Source organism: Lepisosteus oculatus, chromosome 10, assembly GCF_040954835.1.
Source record: "Lepisosteus oculatus isolate fLepOcu1 chromosome 10, fLepOcu1.hap2, whole genome shotgun sequence".
Classification (NCBI taxonomy): domain Eukaryota; kingdom Metazoa; phylum Chordata; class Actinopteri; order Semionotiformes; family Lepisosteidae; genus Lepisosteus; species Lepisosteus oculatus.
Window position 1 is genome coordinate 39,349,736 of NC_090705.1, and position 23,705 is coordinate 39,373,440.

General features: G+C 39.6%; 1 protein-coding gene across 2 annotated transcripts; it reads left to right on the forward strand.

Moving 5' to 3' along the window:
• The first annotated feature begins 2,351 nt into the window (after nt 1–2,351).
• On the forward strand, nt 2,352–19,754 carry gmpr (guanosine monophosphate reductase). 2 transcript variants are annotated; one of them, XM_015356933.2, is made up of 9 exons: nt 2,352–2,758; nt 7,545–7,664; nt 8,134–8,217; nt 8,806–8,979; nt 9,769–9,850; nt 10,580–10,686; nt 13,249–13,291; nt 16,339–16,492; nt 18,420–19,754. In XM_015356933.2, the coding sequence occupies exons 1-9, from the start codon at nt 2,672–2,674 to the stop codon at nt 18,598–18,600; spliced, it is 1,032 nt and encodes a 343-aa protein (XP_015212419.2). In that variant the 5' UTR covers nt 2,352–2,671; the 3' UTR covers nt 18,601–19,754. The 2 variants fall into 2 exon arrangements, with proteins under 2 accessions (XP_015212419.2, XP_006635620.2); XM_006635557.3 differs by having other exon boundaries at nt 2,354–2,758; nt 16,333–16,492.
• Nucleotides 19,755–23,705: the final 3,951 nt, after the last annotated feature.

Genomic DNA, 23,705 nt, shown 5'->3' on the forward strand with positions numbered 1-23,705 from the left:
GAGCTTAAGAGAACAATTATATTCCGGCGACACATCACATGCAATAATAAAATGGGTATACCATACTTTAAAGAGATGCTTGCTTTGTAATTGTAGCTATCTGCTTTTTCAAGAAACACATACCAATTGTTGGATATAACAATTACCAACTTGCGGAATTAAACAGTGTATGGCAGCTATTTTTGTATTTAATTTTTCATTTCAAACAAATATGAAACAACAAACCAAATTGTAATTGATCTAGATTATAACTGTATCCTACTAAATAAATCCTTTACCACATTATCTGTTACAGTATGTCTGGTTTTCGCTCTCTCTGTTACTACTGTCTGTGATATTTTAATTAAACACGCATATCCCTATGACGTGTGCATTGCAGTTTTGCAGTACTACAGTATGTAATGCTACAGTATAACCAGTACAGTAGCAAAGTTTTTTTTAGAGGCTGAAGTCGCCCTCTTGTTGGTCTTGTAGTGATTCTGGAAAGATACCTTCCAGAGACCAACGAGCTTACATTATCAGAATCATGACAGTAATTCATTATTCATCCCTGCTCTCTCCTGTACGTGTTTTGAAGCTCGCAGGGTGAAAAATGGCAGATGACTCAACAGTGTACAGCACTCCAGGCACAGATCTACTATCAACAGATTCCCCCCACTTGGCTCAAGGCTTGTAGTGATAAAGCAAGCTACTGTAGCAGGCTTAGCAACTCCATAGTATAGAATACATATTGTTAATTTTAAATGTATTGAATGTATTTTCAATTCAATGTAAATTGATGTCTTTTAAATTCTCACATGATAGCCGAATGTGTTTCACCTCAGTACAGTTTAATGCAAAACCTTTAAAGCTCTGTAGACAGATCAGAAGTGTCAGCTGGGCATGGACATTGCTAATTAAACTTACAGTATCGGTGACACAGTAGAACTGGCTTTATTTGTGCATCTGCATACCAGATTTTATTGTTTTCAACATATTTTCTGAGTGTTTTTAAAATGGAAATGATCAAGTCATAGCTTTATTTTTCTGTGTTTTTTGCTCATTATAATCTTACTGTACAAATTCATACTATGTTTCCCACCACCTTGTGGCCGAATTAGGCATTTTTATTACCAGGTTTACTCATTCAGTGATGTCTGTCCCTTTTTAATATTTCTCTTAACTCAAACGATTTATTCACAGGTAAAGTAAGTGCACTTTCTTAGCTTTTGCCACTAAACATAGACTTGTTTTATACCTGAGCTGAGGTAATTTCCTTTTGTAAATGTAGGTGTACCTAATGCTTATCTTGCATTCTACTGTATACTGGGTTTAAAGAATTCTACCCCTTACAGTACATCTGGGAAGATGTAACTTCTGCTACTGCAACACAGTGCTCCTTAAAGGGGTTAGGAGTACTTTCATATAGTTAAATACCTGTATATACATTATCTATTGACAAGGGAGCTGTAAATGGGCATCGTTTGATAAGGTAGTCCATAACATACTGTGGTTTCATTTTAGTGTGAATGAAGACCTGTAAGATTAACTGCTTGTAAATTAAAGCCCGAGTTCTCAATCCTGATCCTGAAGGCCAACAAAATGTCTGTTTTTTGTTCGAGCCCAGCTCTCAGTTACACAATTGAACCCTTAATCGACGTAATGATAGGATTACTTTGGGCCATTTTCAGCTCTTGAGCATGTTGGAGGTTGCCTGTTAAGTATTGCTTTTGAAATAAAAAGTGAAATAAAATCCAAAACACTTCAATACCTGAAAATATTCCAAACCAACAACTTGTTCGTTCAGTCAGGGCTTAAATGAGGGAGCTATGCTCGACTGTAATGAAAACCAGCATTCCCAACCAGCCTCCAGAACTTTGGGAATATTGTGAATAAAGAAATGATACTTACATCTCTGTTGCTTCCAATGAGGTCCTGCCTATTTGACTATATTTAAGTGGCTTAATAACAGTCATCTTTGTGGCTAGACACAGTATGACACAAGGTTTTGCTGAAATAAAAATGTTTATTTCTCACTTTTCAATATACAATAAAACGTTCTCCCTGCAAATAAAAAAAAGGTTTAAGACAATACACGTTAAGGAAATTCAAAATTTGTTTTTACTCTGGGCTGTCTCCACAGCTCCTGCCAACTGTCAAAATTGAACACAACATGCCGATTAGTTAAAGATTGAAGGCAGCTTGTCTCGGGGTGCTTGCTTAGAAACCGACAGCTCCCCTGCAGACGTGTTACAACAGCAGACAGACTCGATGGGGTTCCCCACCCCCCACCTCGCCCCCTTTAAGGTTGGCTCTGCAATATTTAGAGGCCGGCAGCGTCTGCGCGGAGGGTATCGATTGCAGTACTGCTCCCAGGGGGACTGCTGAGTGTGGAGCAGTGGTGTGGAGTGGCCGCCTCACTGCAGGTGTGTGTGTGTGTGTGCGCGCTGCAGTGCTGGGGCCATCCGCAGTCTGTGTGTAGCTGCTGAGCGAAGAGCAGGGCTGCTTTTTACAGTGCTCTCTCAAAACAGGCCTGGCCAAATAAAGCAATGGGAGTTCGGACAGAGACGGCCTCCTCTGCTCTATAAATACTCTCTCTGCCTGACAGTTCGGCTTTGGTTGTTGTAGATCGGGACGGGTGACTATAGCCGGAGGCATTAGGAGGTTAGCTTTGTCCTTCAGAAATCTCGCCATGCCCCGGGTGGATGCTGACCTCAAACTGGACTTTAAAGATGTCCTTGTAAGACCTAAAAGGAGTAGCTTGAAGAGCCGATCTGAGGTGGGTGTTGTTTTCTTATTGTACCTATTTTGACTTTCAGAGACATGTAGCATGTACAGTAGCTGCTTTTTCATAACTGATGTGTGATTTTGTGACAGGTCGGAGAAACAGACATGTTTGGATGAACATATTTCCTGAAAAAAAAACATAAGGTTGGAGATGCTAAATTAGACCGAACTTGAAACGGCACATGTGTCCTGGAAATAGAAATCAGAACTGTGGTACTTTCTTCCAGTGCAGTACAATACAAATGACCTTCCTAGTACTGACAGTCAGGGCACAGAGGGGTCTGTGTTTCCTCAGGAGAGTCCTGAACTCCCTCTTCAAGACAGAGTACTTTCCAAACTTCCAGTTCCAGCATCAATGGGGCATATAATTGGAAAAAGAATTGAAGTATAGACAGCAAGTGACAAGTCAAGGTGAAGAAATATGAAACCAGGACACAGAGCGAGCAGATAAAAATAGAAATGTAAAGTTATTTGGTGCACCGGACTCAGCTGTCAGCACCAGCATTGCACTCTGCAGCAGAGAAGAAGTACCGATCTGTTTCTCGTGTCAGGTTAGCTGATAATCAAGCAAAGCTTTAAGTTACTGTTCAGGTACTGGGGCTGTTACCTGCATATTCGGAGATTAGATACTGTAGGTAAGACTTTATTGATCCCGAAGGGAAATTGATGATCTATATTATCTATATTCAGAGATGAGATCTATGGCGCTCTAGTGTTTTAGCCCATTTGTGCACAAAAAGGGTTGATATGCCAGGACAACATCTTAACATTACTATTGTGTCACAGACCAATAAGGACTTTACAAAGCCAGGGTATTCAGTTGCTCAACTTTTCATTTTAAAAGGTCTTTAAACAGTTTTCCTATTAGTACAAATGTGTGTATATATATATATTTAAATGGGTTTTACAGCTAGAATGTTCAGTACTGTATAAAAAGGAAAATACGGAGGAGATAAAACACAGAATATATTATTCCTTTAATTTTTTTTTTCATTTTTGGATAACAAAAAGGACAAAACCAAAGGTGATTACTGTATTTCATTTGCAGTATGTAATTTCTGATCTATTCACTCATAATCACTTGCTGTATTTTTCTCATTTTGCTACATAGCCTTGAATTTTGTGCCTGTTGATTAACAAAGCATGAATGATTTCTTTTAAAAATTGTCTGCTGTCAAGTACTCTAGAACCATTGGCCTCATTAGATGCTAGTGGCCACTTTTAAAGAACTTGTATTGGAATGCGCACTGATCTAAGACAGCATCTGGGCTGTTTGATTACTGAGGTCTCATTCAGAATACCTGCTGTGTCAGTTAGTCACACTTACAGCATAGTGTTGCTCACTACCTTTCTGATAATATTAGAAAACTTGCAGGCTAATTTAAGATTTTTTAAAATATGTATATTTTTTAAAATATGATAGTCTCTTTTTTTACAAATAAAACATTTAAGGATAAAAAAGTTTTTTTTTTAATGTTAACTCATTGGAATTTATTGTACCATAATACTTGCAATAGTTTTCTCATTTTGGCAAACCAGCTTGTGGTTTACTTGCATTTGTGATACAACGGGCTATCCCCATTATTAAACGGATTTTGTTCATGGTTGTGTACGTAGTTATTGAGGATTGTATTTCCAAATGCAGTAATTGCCTCATGTCTCCATGGTTACAGTATGCTTCCACGTGGTGCTTTCCATTGTGAAAAGACAATGAAAAGCAGTTTGGAACAAAATAGACTCACAAGGTGATCTTTAAAATATAACAAAAGAAAATAATGTGGACACGATGTCCATACAATTGTCCAACCCCTAGAATTGCATTTAGGAAGTTTGGCTTCCATCATTCATTAATGTACACGTACTGTATGCCTTTCTGTGATGAAAACAGTCCTAGTGGTAGGCTAGCCACAACCATCTACAGTATCTGCTACTGTTAACACTGTGTAATTAAAAATGCTGATGGTGCAACAGAAAGGCTTCTCCTTAAGGTCCCAAGCGCCTGCTCATTATTTTTTTCTGTGATAGAAACTCTCCGTTCTCTCCCCTTCCTTCACACTATATCCAGTATTACTAAAAATGGCCAAACCTGCCGTGAGATCTTTGAGACCACAAATATCAGTAGCCCTCCTCTTCCGATCCTGAAGTCCACTAAGCAGAAAACAACTGGGGCATTATGGTGGCACAATCGTTGGTGTGTTCCCTGTGACTGGCGTCCCACCCAGGGTGTACCCTGCCTTACACCCGTTGCTTGCCTGGATAAGGTTTCGGCCGACAACTTCATTTTGTGGTTGGCCTTTTTAAGCCCGGGCCTCTATTGGATAAAGCAGTTGAAAAATGGATGGAGATACAAAGGAAAAGACAACTGTAAGAAAAGTTAAACAGTGGGTTTGTGAGGAGAAGCAGAACAAGAAAGTGTCGTGTGCCCTGCTATAATTTGTTATTGACAAGCACGTCAGGGTCCTTACTTTTAAAAGGATTTCCCTGAAACTCCATTACCATTGTGTTTTTGCTGCCTCTTGTTAACCTGCACCTGGCTTTATTTTTGTCCTGTGGTCTTCCTTTAGTTTTTAACTGTAGGATTAGTGGCAGCAATTGCCTGAAGGCATAACTGATTGCCAGTATTAAGGATAGGCAATGTGCATTGTTTTAGTACAGGCCGTGCTTTGTGTAGAGCATATCGGTAATAGCTGGAGATTATCAACATGAAACTACAAAAAAAAAAAATGAAATTACAAAATAGAGTTCTTGGCCAAAATACAGATCATATCCAATTGTTAAAGCACTTTGATTTACTGTTAAAAAAAGAAATGTGTTGTTTTTCAGAATTGTTTACAGAGTTTGTTTAAAAAAAAAACAGAAAAATTAGATACATACTCAGCATACTTGCCACATAAAATTACACTATATTTTTCAGAGGGAAAACTTTCTTTACAGTATGTCATTTTGTTGCGACAGTGGATTATACTTGTACAGCACCCATAAAGGAATTTGTCATTTTGTGTTGCTTTCAGCATAATCTAATGCCCAAGGAGAAAATTACTGGGGATCTTCTAACAAATGTTCTGGCTGAAAACAGAAAGCTAAAAACCCAAAGAAAAGTGTAAAGAGACCTGAAAAAATAAACACGAAGAAATATAAATGCTCTGGAGATTATTTATATGTCTTTGGGATAACACAAAGGGCTGCAAATCACATTTTATAAACAATGTATAACAACTTAGCGACATACACTTACTCTATGTATTAATATAGTATTTATATATGCAAACAATCTGACATTTGTTGGCAAGCAGGATGTTACTGTATGTCATGTGCACATGGGTGTGTCTACAGTTTTGGTGTAGCTAAACTGTATAACTGTAGCAGACGAGGCAGTGTAACGGATAATACTTAGTGCCATTGGGAATATTAGTAGTCAGGAAGCTGACTCTAAAACTCAGAGAAGTGCAATAAAGAACAATTACATTTTTAATTATTTATTAGTAAATATGGGAACAGAAAAGAAGGCCATACTGTAGATGAATACAAGTTTAAAAAAAAGTTAAGAAAACAGGTGGTGAGATATAAATGAAGAGATACTGAAGTTACAGTGAGAACTGTTTCAGTGACAACATTCTTAAGTGCACCAGTTACCTTCCACATTTTCTAATCAACGGTTCTGTTCAAGACGTTACAGGCTGAAGACACAGCAGTGGGCTTGGTGTGAAGAGAATGTAGCTGGAGACCAGGAGAAAGAACTCTCTTTAGCCTCAGTAGGTGATAACCTCAGAAGAGATTTGCTTGGGACCTGTGAAATCTGCACAGAAATGACGAAGCTTGACTTCAAACTTAGCTCATTCAGTAGATTAGGAGGCACATCATGTTTTTAGTAAAGAAAACTCAGAACTAAGTTAAAAAATAGACTAGTTCTAAGTGAAAATGGTTTGTGCCAGTGCATGAGATTAAACCTTATACCCTGGGATTCTTCAAAATGTTGATGTTGCATTAAGATAATATCAGGCAAGATTCTAGACCATTACTGTATGACAACTTCAAAGTCCAGGTACAGTATTGATGTTGATTGTTCCCACACTGCTTCTGGCTTTTAATATAAAGTTCTGGTAATATGCGATTGACTCTCACAATTTCAGGTCTTGCATGTCTGTATATTCTGTAGCACAAAAAATAAGGATAGAGTTTTGTTTCAGTGAATTATTAGACTTACTGTATTATTGTAGTTCCCCCATTTTACTGTAGGTGTTTAACATAAAACTCTTTTACAGGAAAGCAAAGCCCTTTAGCCTTAATATGGAGTTGCATGCCTGCAATACCAGATCAGTTAAAATGATCCAGTGCCCCGACTTGACTAACATACTGTAGCTCCAGAAAACATGACAACTCAACATAACAGTAGGTGAATAATACAGTGCGTGAGGCTATCTTTCAACCAGGTCTTCAGCAACCTGCCCCCTCCTTAAACCTCTGTCAAACATCCACCAACTAATACAGTGAGGCCTTTAATATACTGTATCACACAAACACAACTTTTGAGAGTTTGAGAGTGTGTGTTTTTAATCCATCACCCAATGTCTATTTACAGATGATAAAGGCCTTTTGTGGCAGGTTGGCTGTGATTGCAGTCCCCTCACAGGCAGCCCTGTCATAGATCTTCTTTGTCTCTTCGTTGAAACAAGAATCCTCTTAGTTGAAGCTGCCCAAACCCAAACAATGGCTCAGCTGTTGGTCATATTGTAAACCTGGTCTTAAGAGCTACAGATTAATCAGCCCCTCTTCCACAGGTGGACCTACAGAGAACCTTTACATTCCGTAACTCCAAGCAGACCTACAATGGAATCCCAGTGATCGCTGCCAACATGGACACCACTGGAACCTTTGAGATGGCACAAGTCTTGAGTAAAGTAAGGATCTTGAATTAAACATCCGGGTGAGCCCCATACTGTGTGAGTGTGTGGGGGCGTGGTGAGGCAACCAATTTTCAGTAGAAGCGCTCACGTGTGCGAAGGGGATAATGGAACTGCTCTTGGATTGCTTAATTAAAAAGCAGAGAGTGGCAAGAATGAGGATAGGTCACTCGTAACCCCCCATTCTAGAAAGTCTCAAAATTAAAATATGGCAGATTGCTCCTACTTGGATTAAAAACTTATTTGATGAAGTTCTGAGTCAGTGGGAGGACATCTGCTGTACTTGTCTTCACAGAACAAGAACAGTAAAATGTGTGTTGTAAACATGCTGGGGTGCAGTAGGTGTGATTCTCTGTTAGTTTTACCCTCTTTGCAATGATACTGTAACTATTCCACAACAAGCCATCGCAGCTCTTCCTAGATGTTTCAATCGCGTGCTGTATAACCACTCTTGCCTGCCTTGCAGCACATGTTGTTCACTGCTATTCATAAACACTACTCTTTGGAGGACTGGAAGAAATTTGCAGCCACATCTCCAGATTGCTTAGAGGTAAGAGACCACAACACTTCCTATACTGCAGAATTAAAAAGCCCATGAGTGAGTGGTAGACATTTCAATTGGTATTAGAAGAAACGTTTTGGCTGTGGAGCCTTCTTTGGGTGTGGTATACTGTTCCTTTGCAGCCTACGCATGCTGACGCAGCTCCCCACCTGAACTAAATAAGAAAATGTAATAGGTTTATTCCATGCTGAAAAAAAGAAGAAAGAAAACACAACGTTTCAGCCGTGGAACCTTCTTCAGGTGTGTGAGGCTGAAACTTCAGGCTCCACAGCCGAAACGTTGTGTTTTCTTTCTTCTTTTTTTCAGCATGGAATAAACCTATTACTTGTTCCTTTGCAGCCTACGCATGCTGACGCACCTACCCACCTGAACTAAATAAGAAAATGACTGCAATGTGTTAACATACTTGCAGGAAGCTTCAAAAATCATTCCCTTCGATTTTCAGAATGGAACTTGCGACTGTGATGCATTACGGTCTCTGAAAAGAGGATTGTGACCTGTTTCTGATAGGGTCCGTGTTCTGTGGTCTGAAAATGTGCTTGAAAACACTGAGCTGCTCTGGCCTCTCTCCTGCAGCATGTGGCCGCCAGCTCAGGCAGTGGCCAGGCAGATTTGGAGAAGCTGTGCAGCATTTTGGAGGCCATCCCAGGCATAAAGTATATCTGTCTTGATGTCGCTAATGGATATTCAGAGCATTTTGTGGAATTTGTGAAGACTGTCAGGAGCAAGTTTCCTCATCACACCATCATGGTAAGCCCCATTTACCTGTTTATAACACTGCATAGAGAAGATGGCTCCAAAGCACATATTTGTACCACTTATTCAGAAACACAGTGGATTTGATGCCTTTTATTTGCTCACTGTTTTGTATATCCACTTGTTGTACTTAATATGAGCATTTGTTTAGCAAATAATAGAATTCTGATTGAAAATGCAACTCTTCATTACATGTAAGAATTACATAAGCATTCTAGGCATAGTTAAAAATATAGTTATTAAAAATAGAAGGATAGCTGTTGACTTGCACAAATTCCCCCTATCTGTAAATGTTATTTTCAGTATTAGGATTTGTAAAACCATTCTTCAGTCTTAACTAACCCTTTTTTCAAGTTGAATATATTGTTTGAAAAAGTGTCTAGTCTAAACACTAAAGGCAGTATATTCCTGTCCAAGACTAAACAAAAAGTACAATGCATTTTTATCACAGACTGTAAATAGTGCTAAATCAAAAAGCACAGCTGAATAGAGTCAACTACGTACATAACCAGCTGTTTTCTATTTTTCTGCATACCCATATTTTTCTGCTGCATATTTTTCTGCGTAGTTCAGAGGTTACTTGGCAGTTAAGCTGTTTACTGCATTGTGCATGCTACAGGTTATCTCAGTGGGCCATTTTTAGATTTGACAAGTGATTTTGTCTGTTTTCAACTAAGTATTTACTGTATAATGTTTAAATCTGGGAACATCAGCTTGCTGAAATGACGCCCACACACATGCTTCAAAGTCTTAACACAGCAAGTCCTGTTGTCTTCCTGGCAGGCTGGCAATGTAGTGACAGGAGAGATGGTGGAGGAGCTCATTCTCTCTGGAGCTGACATTATTAAAGTGGGCATTGGACCAGGTACAGTACATGAAGAGATCAGTTTATTCCAGATATCCAAACCCCCTCATTAAAAAAGCATATCCTGTTTCTTTTCTAAAATGCACATTATCTTAGTTTCTGTTTCCTCCTGTCTTTATTTGATCATCCTCAGTGTTTTGACAGGACCTTTCTTGATTAGAAATACATGAGTGAAGGTGCCTGTAGCCCACTCTAATCTAGACAAAAGGTATTCAGTTCTGTTAACCTGTCTGTTCAAGACACATTTACAGTATGGTGTGGAAAATGTCTTTTTGACCTTCCTTCAACTTCCTGATCAGTAGGTTTCCTGATCAGTAATACAGTGACCTATAGAAAGTCTACACACCCTTTCCAAAGTAACACATTTTGTGGCCTGACAGCCTGAAATCAAGACACCATAAATCTAAATTTATTTAACCTTTATTTACACATTGTAACACACAGGCTCCCAGAGAAAAGCAAATGCACCAAAATTCCGAGATGTCATAAATGAAAAAAATGGGTGAATTTCATCCTCCCACTTGTTTCCTTTCTTATACCGTATGATCATACAGTATATCTTTTATAGTGTCAGTTCATGTGAGACAAATAGAGCATATAAATACAAGCTTCAGGCTTGTCCTGTGGTCTCATAATTGTGTGCCTTGATAATATGACTCAATTTTAAAGTGCTTTTTTGGTTTTTGCCAAACATCACATCAGTCTCTCCCTTTGAATCTTTATGCCCAGGTTCGGTCTGCACTACCAGAATCAAGACGGGCGTGGGGTATCCCCAGCTCAGTGCTGTCATAGAGTGTGCTGACTCGGCTCATGGGCTGAAGGGACACATCATCTCTGTAAGTCTCTTTGCCAATGTACATGAGCTCAGACAAGAGTGCGGACTTCAGCTTCAAATTCATATTCCTCATCAATCACAAACATCAGGATGTAGAAACATACTGTACATGTTGGTACGCACACCTACAGTATTCACACACTTGTTGTTCAGAGTATAGTACTGTATATGAGATCAGTAATTGAACAGAGTTTTGGAACGGCATGAATTCAGACTGAAGCTCTCTGTGCTTTTAAATTAATTCAGTATATGTTCAAATGTTACTCACGGGGGCAATGTCTAACTAAAGATCATGTTGCTCAAAAGCATCACTCTTTGCTTATCACATCCTAGATTATCTTCAATTCCATATTTTATACTCAGTCAGGATATTTAAAAAAATGGAAACGAGGATTTGGAATCGTGAATTGCTAACCTGATCAGTGTGCTGCCGAAAAGCTTCTGTTAGATTTTGAGAAATGTACTGTGGTAAAGGTAACGTGTTTGTGAAATGCACAGTGTTTCCGTCTGTTTCTTCTACACTCTTCTAAACAATGATTTTGAAACCACTGAGGCCTGGTAGCACAAAATAAATGATTTAGTACCATCTGGGGAATCATAGTCAGAGCCAACTAATAATTTGCCAGTCCCAGCAATACTGTACCTAGATTTATGTCCTATCTTTACTTCAGTAAGAGGCCTCTGCCTTTGAGCCACTCTGGTGTTCCTCAGAGAACGCCATTTTGAATGATTCATACTTTGGCTAGTGTTAGTATACAGCTGCATCTTCAATATTTGGCATCTCATAAGCTTAATAGACGTACAGTGTAGGCTCATTGCCCAGTACTAGGAACCCCCAGTCAAACAGGCTCTCAGAGGCAGGCTTGAGTACCATGAGACATAGTGTTAATCATCATTTCCATCAGCTACCTGATCAGCACAGCCCCCTCACTGTCTGTTGAAAATTGCTTTTCAATCCCCTACACTACTACCCTGTTCACAAGCTCATAACGGAAGGCAGTCCTACCACAATATCGTTTGAATCCTCATGATCAGGGCTGTATTATCCAAAAGGATCGACTCTTTGCCTCAGGCCTACAAATGTTAAAGTCTCGTGGAAAAAGTGTTTGACTGTGTTTATTATTTATTTGTTTGACAGAAACCGATGACAAAGATTTCTTCTTGAATAAATCTACTGTGTATAACAGGAAATAGCTGTCTGGAAAAAAGATTCAAGAAGATATTTTGATCATTCATCTGTCCAGAGAAATCAATATACTCGCCTGGGGCCTGCATGGACTTAAATCGTGCACATTGTATGATGTACATTGCAGCATTCCATGTTTTTGCTGCTCATTGAGGCCTGGGGTGTCTTTCAGCTGGGGCGTTGTGGTATACGAGCCACATTCTAATAATCTGGTCAGTGAGTGTATGATGTCGCTCACACAATCATCAGTTACACCTCTGCACATAACCATACAGGATCTGAAGAGATGGAAGCAGGGTTGAAAGGGATGAAATTATACATTTTTGGAAGGCTTGTAGGAAGACGATGCTGCAAATCACAATCACAAACACTTCCAGTATCTTGTAAGGTGGTAGCTGATATGATCTACTGGATCACTTTTGAAATGTTTTTGCTTTGTTCCCATTGTTGAGTAATAATCCTTTTGAAGGCATTTTACTTCACATAGGCTCAGGTATGTACTCAAGTGTGAGTCTGAAGCTAGTGTAGCAAGTACAAAAAGAACTGAACACTACTACAATAGTGTAACCTGGAACAGTGGGCTGTAAATTTACAACTGTCCAGTACTAGAAAAAAATGAGGATACTGTAGTCTTGAGTATGAAACCCTCAACAGGATTTTCTGCAGGATGTTAGCATATTCTGGTGGTTATGCAAAGTTTAGCATCTGTGATACCTGGGTTTTGATCATAACTATCAGACAGCACTCAGCGAAAAAGTGATAGCACTAATGGTCCTCAAGGGGGCAGTATGGTCCTTTCCAGACACCAGTATCTGTTATAAAACTGACTGTAGTACCAAATTCAGCGTTAAGCTTGTAAAAAAAGAAAGATTAGACACAATCCAGGTTCTAATTCTTTCACAATATAAGAAGATTATCTTGCTGCAACAACACATCTTGACTCCAGACTGAAAGGTCCTAATCCCAAGCTAGTCTGTACTTTTAGTTACTGTCTGTACCTGCAATTTCCCTCATGGGATCAATAAAGTATCAATCTATCTGTTGTACCCTTCAGCACAATACTACTGTACATTCTCATGTTGCTCCAGTACATGTCCCGCTGTGTAACTCTCCAAGTTATCAAAATATGAACTACTGAGAATTTCTGGATACATAAAGGATTTATTTCAAATATACGTACCGTATAAATAAAACTGACCATTAGATGCATCAAGGAGTTTAAAATACAGTACCTATACTGCTGATCACCTGAACGACTCTTAATATCATAGGGTCTATCAGTGATGAGTCCAAGTCATGCAGAAATGAGCCATTCTTAAGCATGTTCACTCTAAACTTCACAGTGTTGACGTTATTTTGCATTCTCCTCCTTTTCAGGATGGAGGCTGCAGCTGTCCAGGTGATGTTGCCAAAGCTTTTGGTAAGTTTTGCTTGGCTTTTCAGGCCATTCATGCTCACCTGGGTGAGGTTTATCACCTGCCCGATTTAAAAGTGAAACCATCGAAGAGCGTGCAACCAGGGTCTGAAAAATGCCATGCGCTGACAGAGGTACCGCCGAGGTCAGCCAGTGCATGAGCTTAAATATTCAATTAATCCCTTGGGTAACCTGAAATAACATCTGAGAATTCATTGACTAGTGATCAACAGTTACTCTAATAAGCAACCTCAATAAAAGGTTTCTGTACTGTTTATTGAGAATACATAAATTAATAAAAGGTTATAAAGCAAGCGTTATCTGATTCAAAAGCTGTTAATCCACAGTTTCACCTCTGACAGGAGGTCTGATAGGAGTCTACTCTTGATAAAACAAAGAGTCTACTCTTGATAAAACAAAACAAAAACATATTTCAGTATCAGAAAGTGTAAGGGCTTTCAGTGTTTCAATGTTATACAGATGGAAGAAAGATATTCTTGTGATGTTTCAAATTGCCAAAAGGGGGCATACAGTAGGTAAAATCCAGCTTTTTAACGAATGTTTAATTTCGGCGGACTGAAGGCAACAGCAATGCAAAGCCGGTGTTGGGAGCTTATGAGCATAACCTCATTCTTACCAGGGTTTAGCTTGTGAAAGATGTCTGAATTATTTAAACGTTACAAACACAGAATGCATCTGACAGTTTAATACCTAAGCAACCCTTAATTAGTACTGGAAGAGAAAACAATTGCTTTTCCAAAGGGAGTCTCAGTTGTCAATTCCATACACAGATTCTGCCATTGTTCTAGCCTGTCCCTAACACCCACATTACCCCTCCTGCTATAGCCAGAGAGAGGAAGACACAACTTAATTTAGTTACGCAGCCCGATTATAAAAAAAAAACATCTCTGTCTTAGCAACAAAAAACACATTCGCATACTGTTGCAAACGTAAATTAACCTTTAGTAAAAATAAACAATTATCAGAAGAGTTCATTACTATACACAAAAGCATGTATGCATATCTGTAGGCAGCAGTACTTTAAAGCTGTCAAAGTGAACTGCAGTCACACAAAATAAAAGCATAAGGACGAAAGAAAGGTTAAAAACGTGACAGTCATTTAACCATCTTGCTTACTGTATAAGGTTGCTAACAGCTAATCCACATGAGAAACTCATTCAGACACAAGACTAGTAGAAAGGGTGATAAACAGAAGGAAACCATCTTCGTTGTTATAGTAACCAGCTCCTTTAAGACACCTTTCTATATCATAGGAGTATATTCCCATGGCTTTAGTGCTGATGAAGTCAGACGTCAGCATACTGTTTCACAAGTGAGATGTGCTGTTGCTGCCTGCTGTTTTGGCAGGACACTAACAACAAAAAGAAGAAACACATAATAGTAGCAAAGGAATGATAAAGTCATGGATTTGGGCTGATGCATGACAGATTAATTTTAACATGAATATGTATGATGTTAACCACTGTAGTAGTAGTAGGAGGAGCTTGCTTCAGGGAAATGCATATGAAAGATATTTGGGTGGTTATATAGATTCTTCCACGTCCTCATCAAGAGAACGATATTTTATAAGGTAAGTAATGGAAAATGGAATGCTTGGGTATACAATATAGCAAAAAAAAGCGTAATTCATATCCAGGGAAGTTATGTGTATGGTTTATAATGCACTGGTGAGATACCACTCATTTTATCATCTATGGTCAGGTGAAAAGTTCTGCTGTAAATCTGTTCATTCTAGAAAAAGGCTATTCAAAGGCGGTTCGATTTATACACCTACAGTATATAAAGGGACATAGAATGGTGAGCTATTTCACACTCACTGGTGACACAATTGGAAACTAATGGGGAATTAATTAAGGTTACACAAAGTGGCCCGGCTCTTGACCCAATTAAGAAATAACTATACTAACATGATTTTAGTTTCATTTAGCTATTAAACTACCAAACAAGCAACATGGGTGAAATAGTCGCCTCTTGTATGCAGAATTTCTCATTGTCTTGTGGTTTCTTCTGACATGTCAAAACTGTCTTTTTGAGACTTGTCTGAGATTGATCCCCTCTGCTACTCCTCTGATATTACTTGAACTGTTCTCCAATCTTCAGTATGGCACACGTCCGTGACTGTTCTTGCTGACGTGTACCGAAGAGGTTAGAGGGTAACTGCGGTCGCAATTCCTCACGCTGGTGAATCAATCTAAGTAAAATAAATCAACTGACAGTATGGCAAAATTTTAGTGTAAAATCGTGAACTTTGCGAAGCTACTGTGTGGTCGCTGTGTTGTCGCCGGCAGATGAGAAACTGCTGGACTGGCCAGGGGCGAGAACGAGAATTCATACGAGAATTGTGATGTGGAAGCAGCCCTTCCTGCTCACTATTCGCTCTTAGCAAATGAGAAACATGGTCTCCTGACATTAAGAATGTGTTTTAGTTGGTTGGCAGGTTGCTCTTTTTTTGCAATACCTTAAGTACCTAAAAACATGTTGCCTTGTACCTGTATGTGGCAGTGTCATGAAAATATGTATTATTAATATAGTAGCAAAACGCATTTGGTCTAAAGCCTGTTTACAATGTAATAAGGCTGCTTTCACATCACTGGAAATTTTGTTCTGCATCCCAGACAATAAGGGTGTGCATACATTGAAACCTTGTCTCTTTTGTGTTATATGGTAAATTGGAGGTTGTACACATTAAGAAGTACTAGGTAGATTTATTGTGGTTTGAACTGCGCTCATTATTGCCAATTCATTACAACCCTGAGAAGTAAAAACAGCATTGCAGTTCCCCTTCATGGTTGCCAGATTTCTTCCCGAACAAATCCCCAAAAAACTAATTTTTGTGAAGTTCAAAATTAAATTGGACTGTAAGCGATTTCAGTCAATAATACCGACTACATTAACGATGTCTTGGCTTGAGAAGTGCCGCAGGGATGTGGCCTCTCCACCGGCTCGGGTTCTTTGGGCGTGAGCTTAGGCCTTTTTCCCCGGCTTCAGCGTTTCGTTCCGTTTGTGCTGCATGTGTCTCTCCCTAGGGGCAGGGGCCGACTTCGTGATGCTGGGGGGAATGCTGGCTGGTCACGACCAGTGTGCGGGCGAGATCACGGAGAAGAACGGCAAGAAAGTCAAGCTCTTCTACGGGATGAGCTCCGACACTGCTATGAAGAAATACGTCGGGGGGGTGGCTGAGTACAGGTGAGTTGCTTTCATATTTACCACACAAGACATGTGCAAAGTCAGCTGGCCTAGTTCGTTGGCTTATTCAAACACCTATACAATGAACGCTGCAGCATGGAGCAATGAAATTTGGTACACGTGTAAGTGGAACCATGGGAAACCACCTAACCACCTAACTTTGTAGGTACCAGGGGGGGCATACTCTGTTCCTAGGGAATAAATTAATTCTTGTGGACGCTGGTGATGGGAAGGGCCTTCTTGTGTGCACGCAATGGTCATTGTCCATGAGTATGTGTTCCTCATGGTGGCCTTTATATACATTGCCTTGCAAAAATGTTTCTTGCTCTTCACCTCATCTGTGCCTTTCAACAACTTTAGCCCCGAGATGTCTTGAAACCTCCTGGGCCTTAATGGTTGAATCTTTGCTTGAAAACCACTGCCTGACTGAAGGAGTCAGGGACAGGCCATTCAACATTCAACTAATTGAGTGACTTTTCAAAGCAATTTTGGGCTTCTGAACTCATTTAGGTAACACAAAGGGGACAAATACTTACTGCATGCAATTGACATGCTTTATTTTATTTTTTTTTTAGTTTTTTTACTTAACTTCTTTGGCCTGTAAAATTCAAGGTTTTTTTTAAAAACGCGTGTGTATGTCATTTGCAGTTCATCAAATTGCAAATCATTGCTAGGAGGTGAATATTTTTCCAAGGCACTGCACTAACCAAATTTCTTTGCACCAGCAACTACACTTCACATTGCAAAATGTTGAATCCAGGCCCTGAAAAGCAGTAGTTCCAGTAGGAATCCTGCTCTGAAGGTTTTTCCTAGTTCTTTTCACTTCACAGAAGATTAATTTATTCCAAAACACCGATTATGAGCAATGGTCAGATACAGTATGTGAAACAGCAGATTGGGCTTTCCCTGTTGCAGTCTATAATTCTATTGCAGTGTTTATGTGGGAAAAAAACAAACTGTTCTTCGAAACTCTTCTTTCAATTTCTCTCTTCCTTGCCGTCTTGAATGGACATACCCAGGTGCCTCTATCAGCTACTGTATATATACTCTGTGCTTCTTTATGATGAAAGCCTCATGTTTAACTCTCTGCTGTGAAGGTGCTGTACTATAAGTGGTGTGAGGAGGCCAAACACATGCTGTTTATTTGGTATCAACACACTCTGTGCCTTTGCTTTAAACGTGACCTCCCTGACCTCATCATCTTGTCTGGAAGGACAGAACAGTTCTCCACACTTCTTTGAGGACTCCGTTAAGAACTCAGACTGCCAATTACACTAATTAGAACTGCCTGGGGGGAATCTCGCCTTCCTCAACCATCTGTTCACATTTCTTTCTGCACTGCCAGGCTCCAGCTTCCTAGTTCCGAGGATGAACCACGGTAATAATACATATAATTGAGTATACCTCCCATATTTAAGTTTGTCCCTTAATTATTTTGGGGATCATATTGGCTTTCCCTTTTGGCTGCCAGTAAAAATAAGTATGCATCTCTTTCTGTGAAGAGTCCCTCAGAACTAGAGGAATGGGAATTTTGGCAGTTGCCTCTTCTAGTGCCGCCAGGTCTTATCATTTTCACAGTGGATCCTTTATGACTCTTAGAATGCGTCATAAAAATAGAAAAGAGGCTTATCAATTAAAATACATTAATAAAAATATAAAGTATTATTTTTTGGGTGAACATTCTTGTTGAAGAGTAGATTCCAAATTCAGCTCTACTGTGGAAATGCACGAGCGGAGACCCCCATCGAACCCGCTGCAGAGCTCATTACGCTCGTTTCTGCCCTCTCGTGTGTGTTGGACGATAGCCGATTAATATTAAAATCATCCAAGAGTTACTGCCCCCGCCCACCCCCCTTCAATGAAGATGGTTGCCCCCCTTTTTGTGTTTCTGAAATCTTCGCTCCTGCTCTCTCTCTCGTTCTTCCAGGGCTTCAGAAGGCCGGACCGTGGAGGTTCCCTACAGGGGCGATGTGGAGAACACCATCCTCGATGTTCTGGGGGGGCTGCGTTCCACTTGCACCTATGTGGGGGCCGCCAAACTGAAGGAGCTGAGCCGCCGGACCACCTTCATCAGGGTCACTCAGCAGTCCAGTAACATGTTCACCTAGCGGTGGACACGGATCCAGAGAGCCGGTGTGCTGTGCATCCCCAACCATTACCTGGCCTTGCCAGAGCTCAGCAACCGTCTCTCAGAGCCGATTTAGAGCTTTGATCACCCAGAGCGCTGACAGAATGGCCCCGGAAGCGCTGCCCTCATGCTAACCTGTTGAATTTTCGGTGTGGTCTTCATTGCTGGATCCAGCCGGGGTCTCTCTTTACACTCGGCCTCAGCTGTGGGGGGTGCGAATGCGAGGTTGTTTCCTATTTCTAGCCGTCATGGTGCGGAAAGGAAATATGTTATTCTTCAGGTTCCCCCCCACTCCCCACAACCTCCTTCAGTGGCGTCGAAGCAAAGTGTTTTAGTTGAGGTCCTTTGTGATATTACGGAAGGGCAGTACATCTCATTTCTCTCCCTTTAAACCATTTCTCGCATGGCAAAGCTAATTCAAAGGATGACGTGACATATTGTGAAAAGGCACAGTAAATCTGGCAGAAGGCATGGTGGGGCCCAGCAAGATATTAAATTTATTACCTCAGCATGGAGAAAGCATGGTAACCTGCATACATAGCCTGGGAAACGGTTTCTTTCACTGGAGAATAATTATCAAGGTGGTGATTTACTGTACCTTAAGAGAACAGATGAGCCAGGCTCTGACTTCGTAGGCAACAAGAACACTACAGAATGATCAAGGCCATTTCTTATTTGAGCCAGATAGAATAAAGTGCTACAAAGTAGCACACTTTCTGTGGAAGTAATTTTGAAGAAAAGGTTCGGACTTGATTACAAGCGGCGGTAAGACAAGATAGCACGCCGTGTATTATTGTAGTGTACAAGGACAGACTGAGAAAACTTTACATGATATAAAAACCCATATTTTGAAATCGACAAATAAAGGTGGCCAGAGAACCCATGGAAAATGAAAGGCTGCATGTCTGTGGGGGAGAGGGGCTTCCTTGAGCTGTAAAAAGACAGATTTAACCAGAGGCCCAGCTCTATGGTTGGGAGCATGAGAGCGGTGAATGAAATACTACCCTCCTGCTATTGATCTCTTCTGAGCGTGGTGTGGGGTGGGTATTATAAACTGTATAAATACACACCGTAACTTGAATGTAAAGACCTTGTAGCAAAAGTTCAAATCAATAAACAAATATTCCAGTGTAATTTAGTTTTCATGTCTTTTTATTTAGGGTTGATGGGTGTCTAGCATGCATAAGTAGAACTACTGTATAAAAACAGCAGCAATGCCACTTTAAAATGAATAATACTGTAGATCAGTGTATAGGTGTGTTGTGGAAGCATCATAGGTATTTGAGTATAGCAAGGAAAAATACATTTAGAACAAATTGTGATTCAAACGTTTAAACCCAGTAATAACTTTTTTGTAAATATAATGGTTGACCTGCACTAAACTTTTAATGTTTCCTTCACTGTAGCACTAGGCATAATCATCAGTTTTATGGAGCAAAGGGTGCATGTCAAAGGCAGAGGTAGGACAAACGACACAAACTCTTTCTTTTCTTTTTGTTTACCACCAAGTTGTATTCCTTACGCTCAGCTGAGCTTGATATCGCTGAACTCTTGCTGTTTTGATACCCGGTCACTGCACAGCAACACCACGCAACATCGTACAACTGGAAGATAATTTAAGATCTGAGAAGATTTTGGAAAGTACTGTGACACTCCACCAGTAAATGAATGGGGCTCAAATTTGTGCAATGCAGGAACTCATAATGCACTTTCCCACACCACCACAGTTCTAGTAATGCTTTTTTTTTTTAGCGACATACTCACCAAATTTAGAATTGACAAGTGTGTCTTTACATCTTGGCTCACGGCGATGACACTCCTGTTACCACAGGTGGAGACTGAAGAAGTGCAAACAAGTTCCTCCAACCTGCTCATCCATCCGGGTGGGTATTAATCTTTCCAAACAAAATTGCCTCCGCAGAAATGCACAGACAGTTTAGGATTAATTGGGGGGGAGGGGGTGAAGGCCCATCCCTCACTGCCACAGTGAGCCTGCAGGTGCCTGGGTCATCACAGGCTGTAGTCTGCTCTGTTCTGTTTTGTTGATAGTGAAGAGAGGCATGGCCAGCTAGTTTCAACCCTGTAACTGGTGGGGCTCAATCAAATGTCTCTGCTGCATCCTGGCCGTTAACTACAGAACTCAACCTGCATTTCAGAGTGAGCTGTTCAGGCCTGAGCTGAGAACATGTCTAAAATTCCCAACAGGTCTTCAGTGCTGTCAAACACCATTCATAAGGACCAAATAACGCCTTTAAAATATATTAACTTACATAAGTCATTCCTTCAGAAAAAGTCCACTCTCAATACAGGATTGTTTGGAGGATACAAACGGTGCTACCTAGCGAAGAATGAGGCCCATACTTGCAGACTTTTATTTAAGAATATATGCAAAACAGGACTGAAGAACACCTGGTACAACCTCCTTTAGGCTGTAATGTTATTTTTTCCTGATTTGAATTTGAAATACTAACTTGATCATTACAACTGTATGTTTTTGCCATACATTAAAAACTAAACCAGTGTGTTTTGTTGTTAATTTGACATCTCAGCTTCTGGTCAATAAACAGAAAGCCTAACAGCAAATCAGGAAATTGAAAAAAACTTCATTTTCTCCTGTGTAAGGGTTTTATTTAATATAATTGGATAGTAAGTTAGCATTTGGTTGCAAAACAACATTACAAGTTGACACTTCGAAACTGAAAACCATGAATCCGCTTGATCATCACCTCAATGAAGAGGAAGCAGAGGTTGTGTAGCATTCTGAATGAAATGGGGGAAAAAATTGAAAACACGCATAATACAGCAAATTGAAACCATGGAATGTACTTTCATCCAAATCTTTTACTCAGCTCTTAAGGCAGATGCAAGTCAAAAAGGCACAGCTTTGCAATTGGCACTGTTATTTTATTAGTACGAGTATACTGAAACAATAAACTTGTACTGGTATACAGACAATTTCTTTTTTTTTTCTTTTTTAAAACAAATTTGTTCAAATCCTGAATCAAATATTGTTTTATTATTCATAATAATGAAATAATTTCTAACTAGAAAACCTGCAAGCACCATCAAAGAAAGGGACCATAAAATCCAATAAACAGACTTGAGTGTATCCTACAAATAGACACACCACGATTAGAAAATAGAATTTCAATTCTTCCATTTTTTTATATTTGTTTTTAAAAAAGCTAGTGCAAGTACAATATTTTACACTGAAATTACAGAGAGTATGCACGCATATGGAAACAAAAAATATTCTCCTTTCACAATAAAAGCTCTTAACTATGTCTGTACTATTTCTCCTCTTACCACTAAGGTGCAAAACATGTTTAATTCCTCCAATGACACTCCCTCCACATGCTACTGGCCAGATCTGTTTATACTACTGTATATCACCTCTGCCCATTCGCCAGCAAAAAGAGATCTGTAACACAGCCCCCACTTCACTCTTGGTGGAAGACATATTCTCATCATGAAAGCATCTTCATCTGCTCATCTGTAATGATTAGGCCTTGGGGCTACGGCAGTAGCTGTTTCTTTAAAAGGCTCCTCTAAATGATCGCCTGCATCCTGTGAAATTGTCATGGCTTCCTGTTTAACGATACCTCATGTCTCTCTACCTCATGTCTGAAGGTACTCGGAAAATAAACACACAGAAAAAAAAAGAAAACTGGGAATTAGAATTGCCTGGAAATGTGTGCACTTCTACAGTAAATCACATCCCCTGTAAAACTCTTTACCCTGCGAGATCAGGGTACGTTGATGCTTAATCTAAAGGAAATACTGTGCAGCTCCCTTCTTCTAACTTTCATTCACTCACTGTTGCTGCTTTGAGGTCTCGAGGTCAAAACAGAAAACTGGGACACCAGTCTGTTCTTGAAAACCACTAGTAATATAGGGTTAATCGGATTGCACATTTCTTTTTGTAACACAAGCAACCAGAATTAGTCACTAGTGAACTGAGTTCTTCACTGAGGGGGGCAGTATTTAAGACTGAAAAGCATTAGGTCAGAAACACCACACGAAACCGTCAAATTGTGAAACTGTGGAGGAGAACAGAGGATTTTTGTCCATTTCTTACAGATATGTCAAGTTTTCTAAAGAAATGTGTTTATAAAAATATCAAATAGGAATCTATTAATAAATACATTTAACTGAAAAGAACCTCCTATACAGGTTGTAGATATACAATTTCAAGAATTTCATTTATCTATTGCTGATAGATTGCTGTGGATTGTTTGTGAGGTTCATGGACTTTTTCTACTGAGCAGCCTGTTTTACAGACTTTTATTATTTTTGAATAACAGCTCCCGAATGACGCTGTTAAGTTTGAAAAGCAATACGAAGTGGAACCAACAAATAAATTCATGAACAGGGATTAAATGCAGTCTCTGCTTTGTGGTGGCATTGGTTGAAACAAACTCTTTGAAAGGAATGGTTTCACATGACTCAAAAGACAACCAAAAACACATGAAGCAAAATGTTTGCTAATTTGTTTGGAACCTTCAATTTGGGTTCAGTTTAAATAGGAGCGTCCACATATAATAATGGGAAAAAAAATTAAAAATGGGTTCATAGAACAAGCTCATCATACAGCATTTTAAAAGTGGTACAGATGAGCTCCAATACGTTTCGCTGCATTGGAGTGGCCAATTTTCTTTCTGACAGTGGTGCACCTTTTTGTTAAAGTTCAAATAACCAGAACAATTATAATAACAACAAAAAAATCAAACCCAAATTAAAAATCCCACAAAAAAAAAATCAAAATTAAACTGAAGTGCTGGGTGGGCATATATAATTTTCTCAGCCTGAGAGTGAATTCTGGCAAAAGCCTTTAATATTGACATGAGGTCAACAACAGTTACATGTTCAACTGAGTAATCCTTTGATTTGTATTCAGGTTGTCTCCTTTCAAACAAGGTGCCAGATTCATTGCAAAATCCAAACAAAAAAAAACATGCCTTTTTTTTTTAATTCTCCAAATACTGAAACTCGCGCACCAACATTCAAATTTTCATTTGTGCAATTGAAAGAAAAACAAATAAAAATATCACCTGTACTCCTCAATGAGAGTGCTTACATACAGCC

Excerpts from the sequence above, each read along its gene's own strand:
- gmpr (XM_006635557.3), top strand. The coding sequence starts at position 2,672 with ATGCCCCGGGTGGATGCTGACCTCAAACTGGACTTTAAAGATGTCCTT. Across the intron at positions 8,218-8,805 it reads CATCTCCAGATTGCTTAGAG|CATGTGGCCGCCAGCTCAGG; the intron begins GTAAGAGACCAC and ends TCTCTCCTGCAG. Across the intron at positions 13,292-16,332 it reads TGATGTTGCCAAAGCTTTTG|GGGCAGGGGCCGACTTCGTG; the intron begins GTAAGTTTTGCT and ends GTCTCTCCCTAG.